This window comes from Suricata suricatta, chromosome 2 (genome assembly GCF_006229205.1).
Source record: "Suricata suricatta isolate VVHF042 chromosome 2, meerkat_22Aug2017_6uvM2_HiC, whole genome shotgun sequence".
NCBI classification, from domain to species: domain Eukaryota; kingdom Metazoa; phylum Chordata; class Mammalia; order Carnivora; family Herpestidae; genus Suricata; species Suricata suricatta.
The window spans coordinates 125,321,443-125,343,161 of NC_043701.1; the positions used below are offsets into that span (position 1 = coordinate 125,321,443).

Here is a 21,719-nt window from a genome sequence, read left to right on the forward strand (position 1 = left end):
CCCCGGCTCTGCCTGATTTACGGCTCTGCTGAAAACCGCTTCTCTCCCGCAGCAGTAGCACCGGCCGCGGCGGCAGCAGCAGCGGCTGCAGCTGCAGCAACAAGTCGGGTAAGTGGCCGCAGCTGGGCTTCTGCGCCTGCGGCCCGGCCCGCGGGGCGCGGCGGAGGGGGCGGCAGAGCCGTCCCGGGCTGGGGAGGGGGACTGTCCCCTCCACGCGGCCGGGAGTTGGGCGCTCGGCCCCCACTTGCGGGAACTCGTGTGCGCACGGATCCACTCAGGCGCCTGGGGCCGACCCGCGGCGGAGCGGGGGCGGGGAGAGCCGGGACCCTCGGGGCAGCGTCTTTGCCAGCCTGCCCTGGGCAGAGGAAATTAGGGCTTTTCGGCCAATCCTGTGGACTGGGGTTTCTGCTGGGCCCTTGAAAGCAGAAGTACTCCCAGAGTGTGTGATTACCTGCTTCCCCATTCAGGGATGCCACCTTTTTCCCATTGCCCCTTAGAATCCAGACTTCCCTTTCCTTCACCTCTCGCCTGCCTTTTGGACCACGAAACTGGTCGTTAAACAGCCAGGTGTAGCACAGGGAGAGGTTCCCTTCTCTAGGGAGGCCAGAGGCTTATTAACCTGGAGGCTTTGCCTACCTGGCTGGGGACCATTTGCGCCTCTGCTTTAGAAGAGGTTGAGGGTCCAGTAACAACACTTTCAAGTGTAGACCCTTAGCTGAGCTTCCTCTCTTGGGGGCCCAGTGCTTGTTGCATTTAAGCAGAAACCACTCCTGGAGGGAGTAGATATGCCCTGTTTGCAGAATAGGATTGCTACCAGTCATCTGTTGCTAGGGCTAAGATAAATTCCTTCAAGGAAATAAGAACTTGCTGTTATTAAGAGTTATGCTGATACCTGCCTGGTTCAAACATTGGTCATCTCTAGAGGTTATCCTATTAAAACAGGATCAGAGAGAAGATAAATCCGTTTAGAGCACTGTATTTTTTATAAAGTCTTGGCCATGGCCCCACTTGGGTCAAAATATATCTGATATCTTGAGTTCCCAAATGTCAGTAAACCTGGAATATGGGCGACAACGATAACATTTTGATTTATGTCATCACAGCAGTAACCAAAGGTGAAATCTCAGGTTGAAACATTTCCAGCTCATTGTGTGCTTATTGCCACTGTGCCTAGCTTGAGTGATATCTTTCCTATACTTGAAGAAAGATCACTGAACTTGCCCTCTCAGGACAAATATTGACAATTCATGTGAGTTTTCCTCATTTTTGGAATTCATGCTTATCAGGATTGTATCCATAAAGTAGGGCACAGGTTTGCAGTTAGCATACTAAATTCAGGAGTGCAGGAAACTTGAATTCCACTTCTGGATCTGCCACTTACAATCTGGCTTTGAATTAATTACTTTACCTCCTTGCTCTAGTTTTCTCATCTGCTAAGAGAGAATGTTACCCACGTTTTTGGTTTTCTTTGTTTTGTTTTGTTTTGTTTTGTTTTTGTAATACTGGGTGGGGGTTGACAAACTTTTTTATAAAGGCCCTGTAGGAATTTTGGCTTTGTGGGCCATAGAGTCTCTGTCTCAGCGACTCACTCACCTTTGTCTTTAGTGCAAAAGCAGCATTAGACAATACAGAAATGAGTGAATGTGGCTGGATTTGGCCCACGGATCATAAGTTTTAATTTTAACAGAAGATATTATATGCAAAAGTCATTTGAAGCCAAAAGTTCCTGCCCTTGTGGACATGGGCAGCAACAGGCATTTCAGGAGCCTTTTTTAAACAGACATGTAATCTACCTGTTTCATTTTGCCCCGCCCAGGACTCGAAGAGTAATGCAACAGAAGGCTTTTGAGGAAACCAGATACCCCTGGCAGGAGTCCTTTGAGAATGTTGCTGTGTGCCTGCCATTCCGCTGCCCGAGGTGTGGAGACCATACCAGATTTAGAAGCCTGTCTTCGCTGAGGGCCCATCTGGAGTTCAGTCACAGCTACCAGGAAAGAACCCTCTTGACAAAATGCAGTCTGTTTCCATCCCTCAAAGACACAGACCTAGCCACTTCCGCAGAACCCCTGAAACAGGGAAAACTGCAGAGCACTGGCAACGTGGTGAAGCAGAAACCTAGCTATGTTAACTTATATAGCATTTCGCACGAACACACCAAGGACCGGAAGCCATTCGAGGTGGTGGCAGAGCGACCGGTGTCCTACGTGCAGACCTACACCACGGTGGACCTGCGTGCAGACTCGCTGGAGGGGCCACGGGCCAGTCCCGGCCTGCCCACCTCGGACACCAAAGCTGCTTTCGAGGCTCACGTCAGAGAAAAATTCAACCGGATGGTCGAGGCTGTGGACAAGACCATCGAGAAGAGAATCGATAAACTCACCAAAGAGTTGGCCCAGAAAACTGCCGAACTGCTGGAAGTTCGGGCAGCCTTTGTGCAGCTGACGCAGAAAAAGCAGGAAGTGCAGAGGCGGGAGCGGGCCCTGAACCGACAGGTGGACGTGGCTGTGGAGATGATTGCTGCGCTGAGGCAGCGTCTGACGGAGTCGGAGGAGGAGCTGCTGAGGAAGGAAGAGTAAGTGGTGCGGTGCCTTCAGTCTAGGCCCCTCCCCCCGGGTTACAAGCACGTCTCAGGCGAGGTTTGGTTTTTATTACTTGCAGGTACCTTGGCTGCATTTCTCATTGATACAGTTGAACTTGGGAGGCACAAGGCTTTTTGATATTATTTAGCCTCTCTGTGTATAGCCTGCAACCCAGCAGCAGGAAAGTCAAAATGTTTCGTTCTTTCTCTCCTTCGAAACTACAGAACACTTTAGGAGAGAGAAGTAGCCGTTTCTCCATGGTGGGATCCATTCCCGGCTGGGGAGTGGTGAGCGTCGAATGGGAAGGCAGAGAGGGGGCTCTCGGGGAGCCTTCTTGATAGCCGCCTTGTAGTAGAGTCAGGAAAAGGAGATGCTGTCTTACTCAAGTGTAAAAATAGGCTCTAAATACCAGTAGTTCTGGCTTCTTTGCCATTTTGGATTATCTGCTTGTGTTAATTAAATGTTGGTAGCTGAGAATCCATTTAATTATATATAGTTTTTATTTGGAAGAAGCAGACATTAGTAAGCCCAGAGGAAACTTCCTGATACTGCTGACTTCTGTGATTTAAGTGTGAGAATTTTCTTTTTGTAGAATGGTAATGTCATACTAGAGTAGGTCAGGCCTGTTTGCAAAGGGTTGACTAGCTATTGCTTTCAAAAACACCATACTTGGAAAAGCATTTCCTTATCACTTATTATGACATCCACTCAAACCACAAAGGCATACATAACAATGCAGTGTATTCCCAAATGCAGAATGTTGGATTTACGTTTAAATAGAGGCTCAAAATTCATAGAATCAAAGGGCATACACATCGGTCCACTAGGATAACCTAGAAGGAGGATTTCAGGTAATTTGGATTATGTTACAGAGGTGGACTTAATTTCATACTGTTTTTTACCCACTGGCACTCATATCATGCATTGTCTCTTAAAGTGTAGTAATTAAAGTACCTCCATTTGGCAAGATGCTGAGAAACCCTATATATTAAAGAGATCATCACCCGATATCACTAAATGCCTACATTCGATCTAGAGGGAAAGCCTGCTCTGATCAACTAGAAATTTTTTTAATTACAGAGTGAAGACAGATTTGAATTAGCCACTGATTTACTTTGCTTTGAGGGAAAAGCAACGAAAACTAACGAAAAATTTCTGTCTTGGCTTGTCGAGTTTCCTGCGGGAAGTTAGTGCCAATACCCATTATGGACACCAGGGTGATTAACACTGCATCACTGGGAAAATGGCAGATGGGTTCCCCTATGTGCAAAGAAAAGCTTGGAATTAAATTTGTGGCGTTTCTGTTTGATTGATGAGCAGTGAATTTAAAAGGAAAACAAACTAACTGCGCCTATTTATTTGTTGTGTTTTATTTATTAATCACACAAGTCAAAATGAACGTGGGATTCGGGCTGAAGGTTGCCTGGAGGGAAGACAGTGTGACGGCAGGGAGGATCAGATATTTAGATCTAAGTTTTTGGCAAGGTTCTAACTTTTTTTTTGGATTGTGGGTTCAAGAGTGCTTTATTATTAAAAATACTAACTGACTTAGTAAAAAGTGGGCCATGCATGGATCAATTGTAGTAATATTAATCCAGTGTGGTCACCTGAGGACCAATTGCAAAAGTAATACATACTTGTAACAAAAGATTAGCAGGATGGACTGCATGTACTGAGAGTCTCCCCTCTTCTCCAAGCATACCCGACTCCTTCCCCCAGCGATAGCCACCGTTTAGCTCGGTGAATGTCCTTCCAGACCTTTCCTGTGTACACACAATCCTATTACTTTGTACGCAGAGAGAATTATTTTCCCAAATAGAATCATGACACATACTGTTCGGCCACTTATGTGTGTTTTGCTTTTGTTTTAACATAGTATGTTGTAGGCATCTTTCATGCACTAAATATAGGATTATGTCATTCCTTTTGGCTATTGAAATGCTATTCTGTGGTATGAATGCTTCATGGCTGATTTCATCAGTTTGCTACTAATGAATACATGGTTTTGTTCAATTTCCCTAGTATTAAAAATAATGCTTCCCTTAACATCCTTGTACATACATCTCTGTCACGTTTTTGTGAATATATCTGAAGATAAATTATGAATTGGTTCTTAGTATGTCATTTTGGACTAATAACATTAAAAAAAACTTTAAATGCAAGTACAGTGAAACTGCCTTACACTTTTAAACATAAAATTAACAAAGTCTTCATTTTTTTAAAGCTTTCATTTGGCCTATCCTGTCAGTTTCTGTATTCAAGTCTCAAATAATCCCTCTTTCTGTACATAAAATAGCACTGAAAGGGTCTTGTTTCCAGGAAGGACACTGGAGCTCTTGGTCTGAGAGGGGGGCTGCGGCCAGCCCCCTCGGACTCTGTAGTGTTCAGCCTCCCTGAAGCCTACCCCTGCCCCCAAAATGGGGCAGCAAGCCAGCTGCCCAGCTGCCACACCACTGAAACTGCGTTAATTTGACTGGATTTGCCTGGCTAGGATGTGCCCTCCCTCCTCACCATCCTTCACGGAGCCGCACCTCCCACCGGAGACATGACCTTTTAGATATGGGAAGATCCTCTTTGGCCAGTGAACAAACCAGGAACTGTGCCACCCTGCTAGCTGCCTCCGCATGAGCTCTCAAGACTCATTTGTGAGAGGAAGTAGGTGGTTACAGTCCAACTCGAAATCGACTTAAACTCTGGGGACCCTTTGAGACACAGATGGTACATTCAGTTAAAAAAAAAATGCAGACATCTACATGAGGCTCTCTTGCTTATGGATTTTTTTCCCCCTCAACTTTAGAAATACTTTATGGGGTTTTTTTTGGAGAGACAGAGACAGTGGGAGCAGGGGAGGGTCAGAGAGAGAGGGAGACACAGAATCTGAAGCAGGCTCCAGGTTCTGAGCTAGCGATCAGCACAGAGCCTGATGCGGGGCTCGAACCCACAAACCATGAGATCGTGACCTGAGCCAAAACCAGATGTCCAACCGACTGAGCCACACAGGCGCTCCTAAAAATACTTTAAAGTGAGGCTGATGAGGCTCACTTGCTTCTGGATTTCATGAGGCTCTTCTGCTCAACTTTAAAATCCTTTCTTTCAAATTGAAATGGAAGACTCCAGGGCCACTTCTGCCCTGCAGCAGTCAGCACACTGACTCCTGGAGAGGGGACTGGACTTGGGAGAAGTCCTAGGTATGCTCTATGACAGAGGAGGTTGTTTGAATAGGCAGTATCTTGTACTTATGCTGGTGAGTCTCATTACACGTCTGTAGAGAGGTATCTATATATTTCTGGAGCACATGTCCAAAAAGCTGTGCATTGTTTTCACAAAGTCTCTGCCACTTTAAAAGTCCTATTGAAACAGGTAATTACTTATTCAGGAGTATTCAGAGCTATAGGGTAGCACCACCTGAAATCAGGTAAATCAATCCCAGCCAACGTTGCAGTAAAGTATCCCATAACAAGAAAGGATGAACTTGGATTCCAGCTGATTGTGGCTGAGTTGCTCACCCAAAGTTTGGAGGACATCAGTGTAATTACAGTAATATCAAGTTTTCTTGTACCTCCTGCTGCTGGTAAGGCTGGAAAGTCCTAATTGAGTACCCGTGATGTGGCCGGCACTGTGCTGGGTATATATAGGGAATATGAAACTCATGCTCTTTTCCCCTGCGGGGCCAACATTCTGCACGGGAAGAGTAAAACGTATCAGTGAGCATGTCCGTGTTCAGACTCAAGGTAGTTTGAACAAGTGCTTAAATACAAGCCACAGTTTCAGGTTGATAAACCATTAGAGAACAGATGTTTTTATATGGAGAGACCACACTGGGGGAGTGAGCAGGAAGGCGAGTATTTGCTTCAGTGGCCAGGGGAGATTGACACTGGCGGGGACAGCAGGGAGAGAAGGAAGACTATTGCAGATGGCCCCCGAGGAGATCATGTGATTTAGAACTGGAAGGTACTCCTCATCTCCTTCAGGATAACACTCTCATTTTACAGAGGCAGAAAATAAGGACCAGCACAGTGGGATGACTCGCCCAAGGACAAAAATTTAGTGGTGGAAATTAAATTGAAACCAATATTCCCTGTGTTTCTGCTGCATGCTTTTTTCCATTAATTCACTGTCTCAGCCAGACTTTTGAAAATGTGGTATTTGCCCAAAGCATCAAGACTTATGTAATACTGTAGCTGGCCCATTTTGGAATGGGCTTGCTTTTTTGCTGGTTTGAGAGAGCTGCCATGGTGACATCATTTATTTTCCTGATGAGACTAAAGGAAATGTCAGCTGGCATCAAAGGTGTTGGGAAATAGGGAAATGCTAGCGTCATAAGTGTGGTTATGATATTAAGCTTCTGGAGCACCAGCCCAGGGCTTTTAACTTTCAACAAGGGCTTTTAACTTGACTCTCTGGATGTCTGAGGTCAGTCAAAATGGAGCATGTGCCACTGCCAGCCCTTGATTACGGTGAGGGGCCCCTTTGTAATTCTATCTAATTTCTATCCTACTCCCTTGCAAGCTACGATAGATATAATCTTTCCCTTCTTCCTTCATTATTTGCCCTGTTTTCACCTGGGAGTCGGCCAGAGGACAGATCTTCCACTAAGTGCCTGCCTAATGCCAGGTGCTGTTTTAGGTCATACAATAGTAAACCAAATGAGTCTAGTTTCTGCTCTCATGGCAGGAAGAGACCAGGAGGTAAAATTAAACATTTTGATATGATAAAAGAGGCATAAAGGGGTGCCCTGAGCCAGGTAATATGCATTTGGGTTTCTGTCCAAAGCTGGCTCTGGGATGCTGGCCTTTTAAAGATAAGTTTGACTTGGTAACTTGCTTTGCACAGTTAAACCCTCTCGCCACTTAATTGCAGCATTCCTATTTTGGACCAGCTAAAGCAGTAAGTAGACAACGTGGTCTCCAGATAGATCCATTGCTAGGAGACAGCCCAGGAAAAATCATGTTACATGTAGGGTTCAGTGGGACAGGGAGGGGTCTGTTTGCTCCACATTTTAATGTGTTTATATAAATGAGGTCCTCTCTTTCCAGGTTGTTTTCCATGCAGACTTACAAACTAATATAGGAAAAGCTAGATGTCAAACATGCCCTCTTATGGATGGTAAAATTTGGAGACCAAGGAAAATATCCAGTCTTTCTGTATCTCTCTCCTGTCAGTGCACCTTTTTTCTTTCTCTGGACTAAGGGGCTTAGAATGTAGTGTTGACCTACTTCTTACCAATAAGAGTGATTTGACTTACTTAGGTAGATCTTAATGAGAACTAATAGACCTTTTTGTTTAGTCAAAGAAACTAAAAGAGAAAGATAAGGCAAAAGGTCACCAAAAGTAGAGGTGATGTGACTTCAGACAGGCCACAGGTGCAGACTCCACCCTGTAGGGCTTCATGGGGTACATCGGAGCCAACCCTGAGCTCCCCAAGATTGCAGCCAGGCTCCCAGCATTGGAAGGTGGTTGACTCCAGCTTCAGGATTTGCCTTGTGGCTGACATTATGGTCTGTCTGAAGTGCTCTGTGATCAATAGCTAGACTATTTTTAGCCAGAGGTATTTTTACCATTTCACATACCTCCAAAGAGGATCATAAATCAGTAATGTAAAATGAAATTTAAATAACTTGGTAGGTCTTTCCTTTGGGAGGAGAAGCTGATTTTAAAGTGTTGTTTAAGAATAGAAGAGAGGCATCAATTTTAGATCCCACCCTCAGCCTTGTGGGAGGTGCCTGTATTGTAGATTACTTTTTGGTTTTATGCCCCAGTACTTGTCTGGAAAAAGATAAAAAGAAACCTCAGGATCTTTTCGTCAGTTACAGATTTTCACCTAGAGATGTGGTTGTACATTTTGTGCATTCAGCCGGAAGTTTTTGCATCCCTCTTGTATGCTGGGCTCATGTTTGGTACTGGGGTAGCGCAGCGGAAGAGCAGGCAAGGTCCCTGACCTCACAGATCTCACAATGGAGTGGGGCAAATGACTAGCCCTCTCTGTAGTGTGCATGTTAAGGGGGGCAGTGTTCTGCGGGAGAACAAGCAGGTTACCTAACCCACACTTAGGCATGTGCGGGAAAGCTTCCTAACAGGAGAGCCCTGAGATTAGAAGGCTCCTGAAGAGTGGGGGCTTGGGAAAGGCAGAGGAAGGGACCCCAGTGGAAGAACAGCATGTTGTCCCAAGTAAGAATCTGGCTTACAAGCTGAATGAAGGGAGTTCCCTAGTGCAGGAGCAGAGAAGGGGGTGATGTATGTTTATGAGGCCCGAGGGGAGTGTGAGGCTACAGGATGGCCATGAAAGCTGGACATATAGGGAAATAACTATAAATTACAGTATGTGGTATGATCAATGTGTTGTCGCTTATTAACAACTCATGGTCCAATGCCTATGTAAAAGTGCAGTGAGCACCATGGTGCATTAATGCCCGTTTCCCTCTATTGCTACACTTGCTTCTAATGTTTATTTTTGAGAGAGAGACGGAGAGGGGGAGGGGCAGAGAAAAGGAGAGTCACAAAATCTGAAGCAGGTTCCTGGCTTTGAGCTGTCAGCATAGAGTCCGACTCAGGGCTCAGACTCACAGACCTCATAATCATGACTTGAGCCAAAGTTGGACACTTAACTGACTGAGCCACCCAAGTGCCCTTCTCTACACCTGCTTCTAGAGTGGGTTTGTCACATGATAGTATATCTTTGATTTTTCTGATTTTTTTTTGTCTTAAACCCACCTCAGAAGAAGTAACCGAGGTGTTCAGCCTGTAAAAAATGAAATATTATGTCTCAGACCTTATGGTCATCCTGTAAATAAATGAGCACATGAGGGAACAAACAGTTTTTTTAAATAAACCTTTGATAGCACTGGAAAGGCTTTTTCACTCATTGCCTCCTTGTTTCTGAATCTCAGGACACTGACAGATTGCTAGCTTTGTGAATCATTCTGCCGTGAGCTTCAGGCCAGTTTCTTATCCTGTGCTGATACTTTTTCCTTTAGTATCAATACTGATTTAAATAATCGTATTTTCCGCTGAAGCTTAAGACCTTGCATTCTATCATATTTAACTTTTTGGGAGAGGAGAGAGCGCGTGCGCATGTGCACCCACGCGTGTGTGAGTGGGGTAAGGGCAGGTAAACCGAGAGTCCCAGACAGGCTCCCTGCTGCTAGCTCAGAGTCCGATGGGGAGCTGGATCCCATGAACCGTGACGTGAGGTCATGACGTGAGCCAAAATCAAGAGTTGGAGTCGGAACCAATTGAGATATCCAGGTGCCCCATATTTAACTTTAAAAAAAAATATGCGTATGAGAAGTCAGCGATGGGCCTGGAGGTGGCCTAGAATCAGTTTCCCTGAAGCTGATTTGTACCCACAGCCTGACTGGATTTCACTCAGGTTTGCCTTTATCTTCTCTCTCATCCGGCCTTCCAGTCTTCTCACTGTATTCTAAGTCACAGGGTAACAACCTAAAATAAAACCACACAAGTCTTTTCTTCTACTCTCTGATGGCATCGTGTTATTCTTTTTCTTAGTTAGTCCGCTTAGCTTTGTAATTACATATTTCAGTGTTTGTTTCTATTAATGTTTGCTTCTTCTGGGGCGACTGGGTGGCTCAGTCGGTTAAGCTTCTGACTTTGGCTCAGGTCATGATCTCGCAGTTCATGAGTTCAAACCCCACATCGGGCTCTGTGCTGACAGCTTGGAGCTTGGAGCCTGAAGCCTGCTTTGGATTCTGTGTCTCCCTCTCTCTCTCTGCCACACCCCTGCTCACACTCTGTCTCTCTCTCTCAAAAATAAAAAGACATTAAAAAAATTTTATAACATTTGCTTCTCCCTCTATATCAAGGGTTAGCATACCACCAGCCCACTTCAGCCTGCTAGCTGTTTTTGAAGAGCTTGTGAACCAAAAATTTTTAATTTGAAAAAAAAATCAAAAGAAAAATAATAATTCTTGACATGGAAATTATATGAAATTCAAACTTCACTGTCTATAAATAAAGGTCTATTGTTACAAGCCTTTATGGTTCTTTTGTGCTAGGTGGAGTTGAATAATTGTGACAGAGACCATATGGGCTGTAGAGCCTAAAATATTTACTCCTTGGTCCTTTATAGAGAAAATGGGCTGACCCCTGGAGACAGTCATTGGTTCATAACTGCCCCAGCACTAAGCTTAGTACCTGCTAACATTCAATAAATGCTTGTTGAGTTACTGAAGAGTGCAATCGACACATGTGTGGTCTGTGACTACATCTTTCTAGTGTTCTAGCCCTCATCGTCCGCCCTCACCCGAGTTCAGGTTCAGGATCATATGTACACAGTCTGTCAGCACTTCTCAAACTTTTTAGCTCCTTTTCTCCTTATCCGCTAAAATAATTATCTGAGGGCCTTCAGAAGTTTTTGTTTGTGTGAGTTTTATCTATCAATATTTACTGTATTAGTTAAAACTTAGAAATTTAAAAACACTTATTAAAAGTAGCAGTAGCAATAAAAAAAATCCATTACTTGTTAACATAAATAACATATTTCTATGAAAAATAACTCTTTCCCCAAAAACAGTTTAGCAGAGAGGCATCGTTTTATGAGTTTTGCAAATATGTTAATATCTGACTTAAATAGAAGGCAACTGGACCTTGTTACTTATGCATTTAGTCTGTTGCAAATTTGTTGTTTGGTTGAAGTAGATAAAGGAAATCAAACCTCATGTGTGTCTGTAGTAAGAGAAGGGAGGGGTACTTTCACAGCTTTTTCAGAGAAGAGGATATTCTGCTTTGATATTATGCCAGAAGTCAACAATCGGTAGCTTCTTCAAGAATAATTGTGATATGGAACCTGTAACCATATTAGTGAATATTTTGTTCTCCCTTACATTGAAATCCATTGGTCTGCTTTGCACTTTGAATGGGTGTTTTACTGTTTGGGTTATAATATTAAAGAGATTACAAACACAATGTGGTTAGACCTCTTCCTTTTTCATTCAGGAAATTCCCAAGATTCCTTGGGGAAATATGAGGTGTTTCTGGATATTGTTAATCCAGATTGAACAGAATGTGAAAGGGGAATCTGAAGTTGTGCACACATGCTATTCCATAATTAGTTTTGTAGCTGTTTTTATACAGCACCCAAACATATTCTCAGTATGAGGAACTTCTCCAGCCATTGTCTTGTATAAACTCGCATTTAAAATTAAATCATCAGGCTTGTGTTAACTGTCTTTTCTTTTTCTTTCTTTTTTTAGTTGATGCGAAACATTCATAAAATGAAATTAAGTTGGTATTGGTGCCAGGTTGGTTGAAAAATACAAAGGGGGTTAACTTCTCAGCTTCAGGGTACAAGGTAATTGGATGAGGGAGAGGTTAGAAGAAGATGCTTTTCTTCTACAACATGACATAACACTCCAGGATCAGCTAGGATCATTAATGTTAATTTGCAGAAGTTTTATATAGAACCAGTAGCAAAACATAGTTTGAGAATACAGCCACAGTCACAAAGTATATTGCACTTAGATTTGTTTTCTTGCGTTTGGGATGTTAATCCTATGGGATTAAGCTGTCAAATACTGATGTTTTACATTTTAAGCTTTATAGCCTGAGAGTCCCCAAATAGTAAATATGCATACAGAAAAAAAATGACTAGAGAAAATATACAAGGATGTTGATAGTAGTTACCTCTGGGTGTTAGGATTATGGGTCCTTTTTTGTTTCTTCCTTGTCCTTTTAAAATATTCATTACAATGAATATATATTGAACATTATGTGCCATGTATTATATTGAATGATGGGCTTTGAGCAGAGAACAAAAAAAGCTGATTTGGCCCTTGCTCAGTTAGATCTAATAGGTCAACTTTTGTATTTCCCATAATAAATGTAAAATATTTCTGTAATGAGATAGATATAGTAAATACTATAAACCAAAATGAATTGAAAAATAATACACTGGCTCTTTTTCTATGTTTCTCTTTTGGGTGGGGGAGAGGGTTGTGGATTTTGGTTGCTTTCCCTATAAGTACAGTTTGAAGACTTGAGTCGTGATTCAGGCATCCTAAATGTCACCTATGAAGTATCTACAATGGGCTTGACTCTGAATGAATGGACACCTTAATGTTGGAAAGAGGAGGGAACAGACATTTCCCAGGCTGTGTTTTCTAGCAGTACTTTTGCACTGCATCTAAAGGATCTCGGCCATTCCTAGGACCCATGATGAATATAACGTGTAGCATGCTGGATATAGCACCTGAATGAACCCTCCATTGTTTTGCTGCTATTTAGGGTTACTTAAGAGGCAGATCAAAGCAGAATGATGGTAGAGCTTGAAAATTGGCTTGGGTCCGTGGCCTGAACAGCTTGGAAAGTGCACATCTTCCATTCAGCCCTCATATGGAAACATCTGGAAATAAACTTGAAACTTGATGATGGAGGAAAACTTCTTTCCAAAAAGACTCATTTCTTTTATGTGAATATTAGCTACTGAAAGATAATAGAATTATCATGGGATTGGGGTTTATGTTTGATCCCGGATAGGAAACAAGAAAAAAAGAGGCTACTATAATAAGCAATTCTTTGATGAATCATGTTAGAACCTCTTTTTTATTTTTATAAATATGTAATTTCCAAGGTTTTGCAGAGACCTTTGACTCTGTAGGAAGTGTCAGAAAAGTTTCAGTATGGCCAAGTGCAACATATGTGTGATAAAGAAATCACAACTGACTGTAAAAGTGAATACATTGGCTAGTTGTACAGAATAAAGGAGCTGGAAGCCACTATCAGCTATTTTGTGAAGACCTTCTGCAGAACTTCCTGGGCCAGGCCTACCTGAAATTCAGCCCTCAAGAAATTATGGAGCTTAAGCAGAAGGTGCAGAGAAGACAATGGATTTCATCAACTATCTAGAGCAACTGCATGAGATTAGAGTATGGTAATTAATTGATTGATTGATTGATTTAGAGAGCAGGGGAGGGGCCGAAAGAGAGGGAGAGAGAGAATTCTAAGAAGGGCTCTCGCTAATGAACAGATCATGACCTGTGCAGAAATGGAGAGTCAGATCCTTAACTGACTGAGCCTCCCAGTCACCCTGAGGTTAGATTTTTTTTAAATGGGATTTCTTAATATAAAATGAAAGAAGTTGGGAGGATAATGATCAGTCTTTAGAATCTTGGTTCTGCATAAGTTGAACATGGCCAGAGAAATGAGGGGGCGCTCTTTGAAGGTCGAGAGAGATTCTGAAGACCTATGAAAGAAATACTATATCCAATAGGTAGTAAAATTACGGAATTCATTACCTCTGGTGGGCGTGACAGGACATACAAAGGGAAAGGCAGAAAGGATCTTCATAATTTCATATTAAGTAAGGCAAATTGGGTGAAGCGAGTTGTGATAATAAGCACCTGTTGGTCGTGTGTGTGTGTGTGTGTGTGTGTGTGTGTGTGTGTGTGTGTATTTGTAGAGTTGCTCATGAGAATGGCTACCAAATTGTTACATTATTTCAGGATAATGAGGTTTCAGATGGTATTTTCTTTTATATTTCTCATGTGTTTGAGTTTTTATAAAAAACTGACTTCATTATAAATTAGAAAAGTATGGTTCTCATATATGCATTAGAAATAAAAAGATAAAAAGTAGTAATAAATTTATTAAAAATTTTCTGTAGATGGAACTAGAGTGTATTATGCTAAGCGAAATTTGTCAGAGAAAGACAAATATCATATGACTTCATTCATATGTGGAATTTAAGATATAAAACAGATGAACATAAGGAAAGGGAAGAAAAAATAATATAAAAACGGGGAGGGGGACAAAACACATATTCAACAGACTCTTAAATATAGAGAACAAACAGAGTTGCTGGAGGGGTTGTCGGGGAGGGGGCTGGACTAAATGGGCAAGGGGCATGAGGAGGACTCTTGTTGGGAGGAGCACTGGGTGTTACATGTAGGGGAGGAATCACTGGATTCTACTCCTGAAATCATCATTGCACTGTATGCTCACTAACTTGGATGTAAATTAAAAAAAATTTTTTTCTGGACTTGTGAATTGCAATGTGGATAAAGGAATACTGTTTGAGGTATTTTGCTCAGCTTTTTAGGGAAGGGAACCCTGCATGTTGATTGTCCTGTGTCTGCTAAAATAGCTTTCCCAGTGGACCTTGGATCTACCTCAGGGGGGCATTTCTTGGACTGTTTCACTTTTAGTTCAGAAATACACAGTTGAATAAGGTGACTCATTTTATATACTAAAGTGCTCAGCGTGGCCTTTTGTTTCCTCTCTGTGCTCTTTTTCTCCCCCAACAGCTGGACTTTTAAAATGTAAGTCAGAACATTTCTCAAAAGCAGCCAGTGGCTTCTTGTGTCATGTATAAGAAAATCGGACATCCTCACAGTGGCCCCTGCTCCACCCATCCTCCCCCTACCCCCTCTCTGAAGTACCGCAGGCCTGTGTGCGTGTTTCCACCAGCGTGGCTTGCTCTCCTCAGCTGTCTGCCTGGCTCATTCCTTGTTTCCTTCAGGAACCCAGCCAGGTTGTCCCTGACTGCTTTCTAAAATCTCACTCACACTCTCCCTCCGTTACTCTCTGTCCCCTCACACCCAATGTCAGTATTCTCCTAGGCACTTACAACCAGCTGACATATGTATTGATTTGTATCTTTTTTAATGACTGTCTCATTCTACTAAAATGTAATCTCTAAACTCAACCACAAAAATGTATCGTTACCTCTTTTGTCATGGCCGTGAGCATACTGCCAAGGGCAGTACCTGATGCATAGTAAGCACTCAGTAAATACCTGCTGAGTGAATGAATTCGTGTCTCATTTCTCCTCTCTGTGATCTGACATTTTTGCCTTGCAGAGAAGTTGTTACATTCAACCATTTCCTGGAAGCAGCTGCTGAGAAGGAGGTTCAAGGGAAAGCTCGGCTCCAGGATTTTATTGAGAATCTGTTGCAACGGGTAGAAGTGGCGGAAAAGCAGCTAGAGTACTATCAAAGCCAGCAGGCTGCGGGCCTCTGCCGAGACATCAGTGAGCACATGGTAAGTCACGCAGGTACAGCCACCAAGCATGTGGTCCTCAGGTACGACGGGATTGGGTCTAGACAGAGGAAGGGGGAACAAGAATGACTTGCAGGAACCTTCTGGACATCATTTTGGAAGCGCTGCCCCAACCATGCCTGTGTTATGAGGTGCCACGGGGGAATCCAAGATGAGATTGGGGATGCATGGTTGTCCTCTGCCCGCCACTCCATACCAAGATAAACAGGCAGAAATAATTTTATATTATATAATAACAGAGTTGGAAGAGTCTAAACAAATCATTGGTCACAACCTGGGTTCTAAGTAGATTGGAAGGTATTGTCCTGTTTTGGAGCTCTTCAAGAGAATCTTAAGAAACCTTTGGCCTTTCTTTGCAACAGCAGGATCTAGCCACGTACCTCTTTTTTTCTTTAATAGGAAGGACTACACCTTCTGATAGTTTCTATCATTAAAACATTCTTTAAGTAGATTTTCAAAAGGTTTTAGAAAATTTCACAAGTGGCAGTTCTATAATAGATTTTTGCACACAACTTTACATATCATTCCAGGGACTTAAGAAATCCCCAGAGCCCAGACAAGAACTGTGCATATGGCTGAAGGCCCAATGGAAGGCAAGGAGGAAGAGAGGAAGCCTAATAGTTCTCTCTCTTACCTATATTTCTGTGTTCACTTTCCTCTGCTCAGTTTATTTTTCCAGCTTGAAAATTAAACATCTTTTCAAAGACATTGCTAGTCATTATTTTCATCATAGTGACCCTCATAGTCAGCAGTTGGACAACATCTCAGCTGCTCTAGTCAGCTGTGTATATGTGAAGTGCTGTGCATGTGTGCCGGTACACACATGACGCATGTATACACAAATACATAGATACATAGGCACACATTTGTATACCTACATATACACTTACAAACACGACAGGAAATGGATACATAGTTATGTTTCTGCTTTCTGTGTCCTAAACATGACATGATCTACCTTCATCAGACTTAATCTACCTAAGGAAGAATTGACTAATTGAAAGAAAGTGAAATGCAGTTAAGATGATAGTGGGGAAGGTAGAAGTGAGCCTATCTGTGAGTAGGACATGGTCAGGCCATGGTGAGGTGGACCATGGGACTCCTGTAGGGAGGATACATCGCCCTGGGAAGACCAAGAATGAGGTGCTTTGTTTCTGAAAGGATTGAGCACTTTCCCTGTTTCCCTGGAAGTCCTCTAAATGCTGAGGACCATAACGTATCATTACACTGCCATTACAGTGCAGTCTGCAGTCCCTCAGACCGTTTCTCCTTCTGCATTCATCTATTTCATTGTAATAATATGCATGCACCTGCGAAATTAGGAACAGTGTCTTTGTTGTAATGCGCATGCTAAGTCTGGTCTCCCAGGGGTCCTGTGGTGGTTGTACACACACAGAAGAATTTGGATGCTTTTGGCAAGAAAAGCTTCAAATCATAACTTTATTGACTTACTTGGCCCAGCTTAGTAAAGGGACAGAGCCCTGAGCAGCCCAGGCTTCCCGAGCCTCAGCCCCTCCCAAGAGAGCTCCTTGCCCCAGTGCACCCTGGGAGGGAGCAGAACGTTCGGACCCATTCCCTCCACACCGCAGCTCACGACAGCCTGGCATGCTATCCCCAGCTGGCCTGGCTCTTCATCGCCGCTAAAGGTCCATCACAGAATCCGTGTCTGCCTTCTTCCCTCTTTCTCTCATTACCACCTCCGGACAGCAGTGAAACTTCCTGATTGATGTTTGAGTTGCTCCTTTCTAAGCAAGTCTGTGTTCTAGCCTTAAGATTCTTTTGTTCCCTAGAAAATTTTCTTTCCTTCACATTTAGTGCCTTTTCTGAAATATTGTTTGGCCTCTGTATTTTCCCCTTAATTCCCTTGAGCATTTGTGTTCCTTTTTCACCTGGCTGATTTCTAAAAGTGTAACATGCTTACTCAGATCCTTTGTCTTTATGCTCTGAAAAATGCTGTCGAATTAGACATAAAGTGACCTAATATCCCATCTGCCAAAATCATGCATAGAACTGCTCAAATGGAAGATCATGAAACAGGTTGGATAATCTTATTTTAAATGTTGCATTTATTTCCTGTAGGTTGCTAAATTAGGACTAGCTGCCATTCATTTAATACATATTTATTGAGGACACGGCACTTACTGGGTGTTGAGGAAATTGGGTGAATGAGGTAGGTGAGGTCCCTGCTCTCGTGAGGAAGGCGACGGCACCATGAACAAGTAAACACGTAACAAAGATGGTTTCATGTAGTGACAACCCTTTTAAAGAAAAAGATGATGTGTCTGAGTGGCCCTTATGGTCAGGAGCGGCCCTGCAGGGGAAGCCACATCTGGACTGTGACCTGAATAACCAGAGGAAGGCAGCTCTGTGCACGTTGGGAAGTGGCCTAGTAGGGAACAAGCTTGCATGTTTGCGTGAGAAGAGTTGAAGTCAGAGATTCAAGAACGATCCAGATCATGCCGGGGTTTCTGGGTCACATAAGGAGTTTGGATCCATTCCAGAACAGAGAGAAGCCATTGATTGGAAAGTTGTGAGCAGGAGGTGAGCTGTTTTAGCACAATCGCTCTGGCTGCTTGGTGGGGAATAGAGGGAGAGGTCCAGGACTGGGCGGCAGGTTCGAAGGCTGTTACGGTGGCAGATTAAGCCTGGGGAGAGCAGACGTGGAGAGAATGGCAGGTATGGGGTACGTCATGGGGATAGACTTGACTAAACCAGTTGGCCTTGCTGAAGGATTCGGTTTTTAGCAGGTGAGGGAAGGGGAGGAATCAAGAATGAATCTAAGGTTCTGGCCTGAGCAGTTGAGCATACAGTGCTGCTGTTTACACGGAGTGGAGGTTGGAGGGGGGCCGGGTGTCCAGTTTCTCTAACCCGAGACCCCACGTTTGAGTTTTAGAAGTTTTGGATTGGCTCTCAGTACCAAGTTATTTTTGCTTTTCCAACCTGAAACTTCCTTAAGGAGTCTCTCTCGATCCCCCTCCTCCTAAACAAAAAGAAGACAAAGTAGTTGGACTAGGAGGAGACAGAGCCCATGAGGTGGGTTAGGGAGGAGGCGGGTCTCCTTCTGCCTGCGGCTGCACAGCCAGAAGGAACAGTGGCCTCTTGTGTTCACAGGGAGGAGAGCACGTGAGGTTCTGTGGGGACTGGGATAACGGCCCTGCCTCCACCCAAACCTCGTGATCTATAGGATCACTGGAGAAATTCCGACCCAGCTATGGATTCCACGTAACTTTTGTATACAAACTGCTTGCTTTTACACAAACACATACTCTTTATGAAGGCAGTGCAGAGTGAAGTCTTGTTCGGATTTGGAACGTGCTAACTTGGGTTTGACACCCAGCTCTAAAATTGGTAAAGATTGAGGCTTTGAACCAGCTGCTTAACTTTTTGGTCTTACTTTCTACATCTGTGAAACAGAGATGACAATGCATATCTCATAGGCTTGTTTTGAGGCTCAATTGTAGTTATGTAGTCAGTATTTAATCTAGTGGGTGACATATCTACATGCACAAGTTATGTTACCTGTATATATGTGTGTATGTGAGGCTCATGGCTCATCCTTACCCATATTTGTGCATTTTCCTTCATGTAACATACAGTGCATTCTTTTAATTTCCTGAGGTCCCAGCAGGGTCCATCAGTGACATTCATACGCACCAGTGTTTTGGTTCTTAAAACATTTTGGAAGCCAGGGACCTCTTTGAACATTTGATAATATTGTTCGCCTTTTCCCCAGGGAGAGAAGTATGTATGTATAGTAAACACACACACACACACACACACACACACACACACACACACAATTTTACTTAAAATCCCAGAGTATTATATATACAATACAACACACCATCAAACTATATGCTTATATACATAATGTATAGTAAAGTGAAAAAAATTGTCATGCCTTAAGAATAATTTTAAAAAGTAGGAGGCAATTTATTTATTTATTTTAAAGTTTATTTTTTGAGAGAGACAGCATAAGTAGGGGAGGGACAGAGAGCTAGGGAGAGAGAGAATCCCAAGCAGGCTTCACCCTGCCAGCACACAGAGCCTGAGGTGGAGCCACAAATCTGTGAGATCATGACCTGAGCTGAAACCAAGAGTCAGATTCCTAACTGACTGAGCCCCAAAGTAGTTGGCAATTTAAAGGAAGAAAAGCCTTACAAGTTTTGTGGTTGTTTCACAGTTTACACAAATCCTAAAGTGCATTCAAGGAGCTGAGCTGAGAAGCCCTTACTGCTGGCTGTGGGGCCATGGCTGACACGGCCACGGTTCCCAGAAGCTGCCAGCCTGATGTTTGGCTGAGCCGTCTGTCCCATCTCCTTTGTATATTGCAGAACCTCGACCCTCATGCAAGCAAGGTGCCTTTTTCTGTCCACATTTATTAATCTCATGTTGAATCCAGCCAGTGTGAGCAGGGTCAACAATGAAGCTTACTTGTGACTGAGTCAGAAGGCAGATGCCAAGAATCCCATCTCGCCTTGCTGGGGACATGACCCTCAAAAGTTTAAGAAAGCTGTTTTCTGGGGCTCCTGGGTGGCCCAGTCGGTTAAGCGTCCGATGTTGACTCGGGTCATGATCTCACAGCTCGTGGTTTTAAGCCCTGTGTCAGGCTCTGTGCTAACAGCTCTGAGCCTAGAGCTGCTTCAGATTTGTGTCTCCCTCTCTCTCTCTGCCCCTCCCCTGCTCACACTCTGTGCCTCTCTCAAATGTAAATAAACATTTTTTTAAATTAAAAAAAAACGAAAAAGAAAGCTGCTTTCTGATTTGCATCTGACCAAAGCTCAAGCTGCAGACCAAAGACCCGGGGGAGTGATCTTGCTATGCTGTACTTGGTTTCTATGATTATTTGAATACAGTAGGGACTCGTGTTGACCACACTGGGCTCCAACACCAACATGGCCCTTTCTGCATATTTTCTTTGTCATCCTCTTCTGTTCCTCTGTCTGCTGATGCAGCCCACTACTTTGAGTGAAGTCTACCTGAGGGAGGTCAGGAATTGGAGGTTGGGTGTATGCTGGGTTTGCCTCTAAAGTGGATGGTAACATCTGGGTCACAAAACAATAAGTTATCAATTTGTTCTGCAAATGATATTTGAGCCCAGCCACAAAAGTGCATAATTTATGGGCAGTGGAAAATAATCTCAGTGATAGATGGCCTCAGGGACAGTTGTGGAATTGGTCTTCATATGCTCTCACTTTAGAAATGATGTATTTTAGGCAGTAAACATTTTATGCCAATTTTCCCTTTAGCTTATACACTGTGACCAACCACAGCTGTGGTAAATTAGCTGCACATGCAGCCTGAATTAATCAAGAAATAATGGCATATCATTCTAGTTTTATAAAAATGTTTCTTCAAATCTTGCTCTATTAGAGGGCTCTTCAACGTTTTGAAATTTCTTAGATCTACTAATAATGGCTTCTTGGGAATCTCAGAACTGGGAGCCACAGAGGCTCCCAGAGTCAGCAGAGGCTGAGCATGAGATGTGCTGGTTCACTGCTGTGAGAGCAGGTGCCCTGGGCCGTGCTACCCAGGCAGTCACTGGCTTCCTTAATGGGAACGATTTCTTTTTTTTTAAAGCTTATTTATTCTTTTTTTTTAATATAACACAATTTATTTTTTTAACATATGCAATTATTTTCCATCATTTACAATACAGTAGTTACAGTGACACTCCAAACAGAAAAGCGAAGTGAAAAATCAAAACCCCACTTCTATTTCATGTAATTAGACTTATACAGAAATTAGAAGGTTAAGTAACAACTACTTAATCACCTAATTTCACAGCTATCTGAAGTGGCGATCGTTATATAGCAGCTTATCTATGATACATTCAAGATAAATGATACAATTTATTACTTGCCCATAAGCTACAACACAGCCTTCTTAATACCTTTCCTTAAATTCCACCTCTATACTACAGTATACTTGAGGTCCATGCAAATAAGTAGCTACCTTTTATATAGGAAATGGATGATTAAGTCTTTGGTGTTGTAAAAGCAACTTCATTTAAACATAACCACCACCACCACCAAAAAAAGAAGAGGAAAAAAAAAAGTAAAGAAAATAATAAGGGAAAAACCCAAGACACACTTCCTAGGGGAAAAATAAACCCAGCATGTAATTTCT

The 21,719-nt window shown here is 43.0% G+C and overlaps 1 protein-coding gene across 3 annotated transcripts in view; it reads left to right on the forward strand.

Annotated features, from left to right (window-relative positions):
- The first annotated feature begins 11 nt into the window (after positions 1 to 11).
- Positions 12 to 21,719, forward strand: part of ZNF365 (zinc finger protein 365) — a 25,759-nt gene continuing 4,051 nt past the window's right edge. For all 3 annotated transcript variants that reach the window (XM_029931742.1, XM_029931743.1, XM_029931744.1), the window contains exons 1-3: positions 12 to 108; positions 1,817 to 2,572; positions 15,392 to 15,572. In XM_029931742.1, coding sequence (XP_029787602.1) covers positions 1,830 to 2,572; positions 15,392 to 15,572 — 924 coding nt within the window. In that variant the 5' untranslated portion in view covers positions 12 to 108; positions 1,817 to 1,829. The remainder of the gene's footprint in view (positions 109 to 1,816; positions 2,573 to 15,391; positions 15,573 to 21,719) is intronic.